This window comes from Gossypium hirsutum, chromosome A06, assembly GCF_007990345.1.
Source record: "Gossypium hirsutum isolate 1008001.06 chromosome A06, Gossypium_hirsutum_v2.1, whole genome shotgun sequence".
In the NCBI taxonomy this organism is placed as follows: domain Eukaryota; kingdom Viridiplantae; phylum Streptophyta; class Magnoliopsida; order Malvales; family Malvaceae; genus Gossypium; species Gossypium hirsutum.
This window is the reverse complement of record NC_053429.1, coordinates 79,874,796-79,882,545: the sequence shown is the minus strand read 5'-3', so window position 1 is coordinate 79,882,545 and position 7,750 is coordinate 79,874,796. Positions and strand designations below refer to the sequence as shown.

At 28.6% G+C, this 7,750-nt stretch overlaps 1 protein-coding gene across 2 annotated transcripts; it reads left to right on the top strand.

Annotated features, from left to right (window-relative positions):
- Nucleotides 1-5,856: 5,856 nt before the first annotated feature.
- Nucleotides 5,857-7,325, top strand: LOC107929823 (uncharacterized protein At5g39570). Of its 2 annotated transcripts, XM_016861339.2 has the most exons (2): nucleotides 5,873-6,087; nucleotides 6,373-7,325. In XM_016861339.2, exons 1-2 carry the CDS (start codon nucleotides 6,045-6,047, stop codon nucleotides 7,059-7,061), a joined length of 732 nt encoding a protein of 243 aa, XP_016716828.2. In that variant the 5' UTR covers nucleotides 5,873-6,044; the 3' UTR covers nucleotides 7,062-7,325. The 2 variants fall into 2 exon arrangements, with proteins under 2 accessions (XP_016716827.2, XP_016716828.2); XM_016861338.2 differs by having other exon boundaries at nucleotides 5,857-7,325.
- Nucleotides 7,326-7,750: the final 425 nt, after the last annotated feature.

Below are 7,750 nucleotides of genomic sequence, written 5' to 3'. Positions count from 1 at the left end.
CCATTCTAACTCATCAAGCACTTTCAAAATCCAATGAACTAAGGTTGAAGAGTTATGCAAGTTAATGTTTTCGATTAGGTTTTGTTATGGTAAGATGAGTTTGTTCTTTTCATATTTCCTAGTGAAAATTTTCAAATTAATTTTAATTTTTCTTTTATTTGATATTTTCGAAATCTGTATTTACGTTTGTTCTAATTAAATTTGAAGTTAGTTGGGTTCGACTCATAAATAAGGGATAAACTTTTCTAATATTGGTTTCTACATCTACAAGACTCAAACTCAAAAGCTTATTTAAGAGACATCAAGCTTCTTATCATTCAACCTAACCATGTACGGCATACACCTATGTTGGGGTTGGAGATTCACGCACTGCAACTCTATATAGTGAAACTTGAGCTTGGATGGTCAAGGACTTAGAGCATCAGCCTTAACCAACACTACTAAAATATTAATCGACTTCAACCATCGATTTAGGTCTAATTTTGCCTCTTTAGACATTTGAAATTTGCTTTTAATTCAATATTTCGTTATTGTCAAATCAAATATTAAGTTGAATTGATAAAATTATTAATTGAAGTTTTTTTTAACAATTTCATTATAGGTTTTGATCATTCATGTTTTTTTTATACAATGTTTAGAATTACCCATAGCTCCTCCCCAAATCACAAATAAGAGGATAATGTGTTTCATCACACTTGAACTCACGTTCTCTTACATTGACAACAACATTTAATTATTAAATTGACATATATTTAAATTTTTGGTGACATTTTTTTACAGCACAGTTGGAAGTTTTTAGAAACAGTAATACGGAACTGATGAATATTGCGGTTGCCACAATCGTTTTGCAACACATTAGCAGTGTGTTGTTGGTGGCGAAAAATATTATGATAAAGCTTTTTGTATTATGCAAGATAATCTGACATAATTCATCAAGGGTATAAAACTAGAGCTTCCCTCCAACCACAATATTCCAAATGAGTGGTAAAGTAAGGTGAAACTGCTCCCTGTAGAGTTTTGTATGATAAATAGTAAGAAACCCCAGAATATCCTATTAATCCTTTGAGCAAAAACTTTGGATTAAGAAAACGCGAGTTAGGTAATTGCTTCCCTTTTTTCTTTCCTTTGCTTAATCTTTATATTTCTAGTTTTGTTCAACTGCTGATATAAATATTATTTATATTTGCAATACGTATCTATAGAGATACTATATTATTGTTGGCGAATGTAATTAGGCCTGTTCTCCACTTCCTCAACTGTTGGCGTTTGTTATGATGTAATATCAACCTAATCTTTGTAAGTAGTGAAGCAGAGGTCAATACAGTTTTTGTCAATGTAAAATGCAAAATTACTCTACGATTCGGGGAGTTTTAGGTACATTGGATTGGTCATTTCGGACAAGAAAATTGGGGGAATATGGTGAGAACAGTGAGTCACTGTATTTGACTCATTAAGTAGCAATAATTTATATGATCATATGAGATTTTGGTATGTAAGTTTCTGGACTAAATGTAAATTCAAGCTTGTGTTATCGAAGTTGTTAGTTCAATTGACATCAGTATTATAGTCAGTATAGGAGAATGTGAATTTGAACGAACTTAAGTACATTTTATTATCCTATTTATGGGTTAGAGAGGGATTATAGATAGACCTGGTCATGGGCCGAGTTAGGCTGATGCAAAATTTTAGGCCTAGGCTCAACTCAACACAAAAAATGAGTTTAAAATTCTACCCAAGCTCAACCTGGATTAAAATGTTAAACCTGAGCCTGGTCTGCCCATATTAAGTTTTTAGATTATTAATTTTATATTAAAATAAATTCTAAAAAAAATAATACATCTAATACACTAAAAACTTTAAAATAAATGTTTTCTAACAAATTGAAAATACATTTAAAAAAGTTTGTACTTAAATAATACTAATATAGTTGCAACCTAACAAGAAAATATCTCTAAAATAGTAACAAAATTAATAATAAAACAAGAGTTATACAATATCTAAATAATAACAACAAAATAGTAGCAATATAATAGCGAAATGGCAGCAAAACAACTTATTCGGGCTAGACCGAACCTGAGTAAAAAAAATCCTACCTGAGGGTTAGCCCTTTTAGAAAATGAGACTTATTTTGTGTCCAAAACCATTTTTTAAGTTTATATTTTTTTTTCTAAACCTTCCCACTTTTTGGACAGGTTTTTAGACTTAAGCAAGTGACCCTATTCATTATAAGTCTAATTATGAATAGTTGTATAAAAAATCTTTCATTGAAAAACTAAGGCAAAAAGTTGTTAAGTGTAAAAAAACACTATGGTATATTTTTTGTAATTATTTAGATTTTGTATTCTATTATTAAAGAATGGTTTGAAACTTGATTAACAATGGTGGAAGAAAAAGAGAAGATGTAGGTTATGCAGGGAGGAGAGAAAAGCTTGTCTGTTGTTAAGAGATTTAGGGATCCAAATTGAAATTGGAAATAATTTCGATAAAGCCCAAGTTTAAAAGGCTTATAGACTTCAGTTAAGCTTACAGCCTATAATATGAAGTTGTTTAGGGTTTGGACTGCTTGTAGTTGCAGATTTTCTTTTTCAGTCCAACTACAACGACTACTATTTCACCCCCTCACTTCCCCATATCCCTAAAACACATTGCCTTTCTTTTCTTAAATATTATTTTTTAATATTTTTTTGTAAAAATTAATTTATTAGCCATTGAAAAAGATAATATATTATTAATATAAATTTTAATATTATTAAACATATTCATATATATATATATAATAATACTAGTTTTTAATGTTATATTTTTTAAATGTTATATTTTAATTGCAATAATTAACTTAAAATAATATTTTTTATTTAGATTTTTGAATATAATTAAAATATATTAAATTATCAATTCAAATCATAATTAAAATATTTTTATCATATTCAACATACAATATAGTTTTACTTTATATTATTAATACAAAGTAATGCCATTCAAAACAATAGTTGATTAACATAATTAGCTTTAATAATTAATACGCTTAGAATTCTATTCAAGCTATAATTCTATCTTAGTTCAATTTTTTTTTACATACAAACTTTTTAACTAATAATTATAATTATAATTATCACAATTTTTTTCTTATATTTTATTCTAAGAGTTCTATTCAAATAATTAAATTATAATATTTTTAAATGTGTAATAATTTTCACAACTTCGATCATATAATTATTTTACTTCAACTTTTTACTTTAAAATATGATAATAAATAAGGGATGTTTTCGTCAATTCAAAAGTTTTTCTAAACTCGTACTTTTATATATGTTATAGATAAATTATAGATTCTAGATATAATATAAATTTTTTTAATAATAAATGATATATTTATTTAAAATATTTTTATTGAAAACCATACAATATTACTATTGAAATTTTGTATTACTATTTATGATTATTGTTTTAAAAAAAGTTTCATAATCTTAAAAATATTAATATTTTAATAATATAAATATTTATACTTTAATATAATTTTAAATCAGAATATTTTAATATTTATCTCAGTATTGCTATTTAAGATGAAAAAGTAAAACCAAAGAAGAAAAATTATTTTCATCAAAAAGCTCTACTTTTTGGAGTAGTGGAAAACATTTTCTTTGTCTAAACGAAATGAACCCTTTAGAAAAATCTTGAATTCAAATTAGTTATTGTAGATTCAAGCTATCCTAAAGCTTGATTTTAGCTTCCCAGCCTTTTTGATTTCTTCTTCTTTATTTTTAATAAAAGTTTTAATTGATTTAATTTTTATTAAGTAAATGAATATAATCAACAATTATTTTTTGGTTAGATTCTGCTATTAGTCCTTATGCTTTGTGAAACTTATGTATTTAATCTCTATATTTTAATTTGATCAATTTTAGTCCTTGTATTTTTTTTAATATTTTAGTCTTAACACAAACAATAGTAGTTAAATTTAATTACTAGTATTGTACTATACAATTATATTTTTATTCATATTTTTTAATTGAATCATTCTAAGCCACTATACTTTTTGAATTTGACATAAATGATAATTATTAATTTACTAACTAATTTTTATCGAGTAAAATATAAAAATAACAAGCTGCATATGATAATATATTTAAAAATAACATAAAATAACTAATGAACTTAATAATTATCATTTGAAGAAGATCGAAATTTTAAAATTTTTAAAAATAAAAGAATAAAAATTACCAAATTAAATTAAAGTATATGCCATACTAATAGTTGTAGAGGTAATGAATTCGGTGGAAAAGGAGAGGTAACAAACCGCTCTGACAGCAATGAAGGGATTGGATATTCTAAAACTTGGTCATCCACACTGCACTAAAAATACGGTGAAGCAACAGTTTTGAGAACGTTACTCACCAATGCATCACTTAACTCTCTATCTTGCACAGATTAAGGATCTTGTTTTATTACAGGTATTTTGACTGTCATCACTTTGATTTTTTATTGTCAAATTTGGACCCATGAAAATTGAAATTTAGATATGAGAACAACAAGATAAGCAAATTCATTCTTATCATACTTAGGTACAGGATGGGACATTGCAGCTACACTCCCTCGCCATTTCTTTGCAAAACATCCAAAACCTTTCACACTCTATTTTGTTAGGGATTTAGTGCTGGTGAGAAAAAGTAGTGCTTTCAATTATGTGATTTTGACATTTCTTATTTCAGCAATTGAAAGAGAAATGAGCCAATGCTTTTCTTTTGTTGATTCAAGTTATGGAAAAATATCATTGAGGTCCCCGGTATTAGGTGTTAAATTGTATATTGTTTCTCTACTTAAAGAAAATGGATAAATTAGTTCATATATATTAGATCAAAGAGCTAACTCGTCTTTTTTGTTAAAAAATTCATCCATTTGTACTCATAAAAATTAGAGGTGAGCATTCGATCGAATCGAGTAAAAAAAATTCAAGTTATTTGAGTTGGTGAGTCCCATTTTATCATTCTAACAAGATTTGAATTTTTTTCAAATCGAGTGAAATTATTAGAATTAAATTAAAAATTAAACATATCAACTTAAAATCTTATTAAAATATAACTCATTCAATGTTAGATCATATAAATTCGAAACCAAAAATTTTCAAAGCAAAATAAGAGAAAAAGAGAGGATATTTTTAGTACGATAAACTTAAATAGTTAATTTACTTAATTAGGGCCAACTTTTTTTAAAAAACTTTTTTACATATTCTTTATTTTTAGAATTTTTTTTAAAATATAAAATTTAAATATTTATAAATATTTTGAATTTTAAAACTTATTTTGAACATTTTTTTTAATTTTTGTTGAGAGAAATCAATTTGTTCATTTTCAAAATTGACAGAGACCAAAGGGATATTTACACCAATCTGTTATTTGAGTTATTCGAATTATTCAAATTATTCAAATTCAACTCGTCTTGACCTTGAAACCCAAATAACTTATTTGAGTTGACTCAAAAAAATCAAATAACTCAAAATTCAATTTTTTTTTAATTTTTTGAGTCCAATCGAGTTTTACTCACTCGTAATAAAAACTGGCATGATAGATAGAACAACAAATTAATGACATATAACATGTCACATATACCTCACGCTGATATAAATGACCAATTTTTAATAATAGAAATGGATAAATTTTTTAATAAAAGGACCAATTTACTCTTTGATCTAATTATAAGGATTAATTTATCTATTTTTTGTGTAAAATAGATAAAATGAACCCTATATGGTTGTTCTACTATTGAAGTTGCAATGTTGGGTTTTCATGTTTGTGATAATTGATTTTTATTTTTCCTTTTCTTTGTTCAAATAAAAACAAAGAAAACAAAATTAGGCGGTAGTTATCGAAGTCCAATTTCACAATTCTCCTCACATGTGCATAAACTTTATCTCTCTCCTCATAAGATAAAGGCTATGTGGTAGATATTTTAATGATAAATCTAGATACAATCCCCCCTTGCTCACTGGGAATTGAGTAACATTTTCCTTTTTTCTTGAAAATTCAGGTTTGAGATTTGATGAATCTGTAATGGCCTATTACAGCTCCAACTATTATTATGAAGCTAATTCTGGTGAGTATTATCAAACTCCCTATTGTGATAGTAGCCATGATTATGTTTCATCACAAGACTTAGAAGCTCATTCTAGCTATGGCTATGCATACAAGGATTACAATTCTTTCCAATACGATTCAGCTCCATGTTATGGTGCTTATGATCCTGAAATTGGTCGCTCGGCTGTTGCATACTCTTCGTATACTTCCAGTGAGCCTAACTATGTTGAGTATGCCCTAAACCCTTATGGTGAAGATTATGGTACTGTAAAGACTCGGTTAATTGTCTCATATTCTGTCTCAGAGTTCAATGAGCCTGAATTTGAAGAGTATGATCCAACGCCTTATGGCGGTGGTTATGATCTTGATGCAACATATGGCAAACCCCTGCCCCCTTCCGAGGGAATATGTTATCCACGTTCATCAGGGGATCCGAATGATCAATCCTTGAAAACCTTTTCTTATGGGTCTATAGAGTCGCCTTATGGGAAAGGAGTTGATAAACTGGTAGAAAAGCCTAGCAATGGAAGCAAAACAGCCACAGTCAAGGACCAAGAGCAGCAAACCCAGGGAAGTAACGAAGCTGGTAATGTGGGTTCTAATGGCAAGCCTGTAGAGTCATATCAAGGTGAAGAGAATAAGGAAAGTTACACTGATGGTTACCCTTATGGTGCTGAATATGAAAAGAGAGTGTCTCAAATCCCTCCAGGGTATGGCTTAGAAGCAATGGACCTTTGTGAAAGTTTGTTTGGTTACTCGCCCTGCCTGGATCGTGCAAAGAGAGAGAACGATTATCGAAATTGCTATGGTCCTCAAGGAGTAAACTGCCCATGGGAGGAGACTGCAGACTATCTTTTGGTAATTCGTATCCTTATGGTGAAAGATGGGGCAGTGGAGGTATTTACGAGAACCCAATCTTCAATTACGAAAGGCATTATCAGGGACAACTTATATCAAGGCAGATGGAGTATCAAGAGGAACATTCATGGTTGAATTAGTTTCCTTGTTTTAGAAGGAAACATGTAGCAGTATGAACAATTCCATCTGTAAATAAGTCTGATTTTCCCACTAGATCCATAATCCGCGGTCGGTATTAATTTTAGTTGTTGCTGAATAATTCCAAGAACTTCTTTTTCAAATGTTTTAAGCAATATACTTGCTGTAAAATCTGTAAAATTGCAGATGATACTCGAAGAAAATGCTTTCATTATGTTCTGGTCTTGCCTCAAATAAATAAAGATTGTCCATGTTTAACAATTGATTGTCGGACATCATTAATATAGCAGTTGGATGATTGCTACCATTGAGAACCGGATAGTAATTTTGCTCGCGATGGGCCTAAATAATGATTAAATATTAGTATTTGTGAGAGTATGTGCTAATGAAAACAGATTTGGATATTTATAAGTCTTGTTGCATTAAAAGGATTTATTTTGGCCAAAAGTTATCATCTTTGACTTTTTGACCCAATATTATATTATTTTTTGTAAAAATTAAAGATGAAACAACGCTCTTTTCTTCTTGAACCAACCTACCGAAGAAAACAAATGCTTCCATCTTTCATTTCTCTTCTTCTCTACACATTTTCACTTAAATTTTCCACCATTTAATTTTCTTTATTTTCTTGTAAGAACACCCCTTAGAAACCATATTAGAACCAAGATTCATCACCAATCTTATCA

Bases quoted from the DNA above. Each gene is read 5' to 3' on its own strand.
- LOC107929823 (XM_016861338.2), top strand. From the start codon at position 6,045: ATGGCCTATTACAGCTCCAACTATTATTATGAAGCTAATTCTGGTGAG.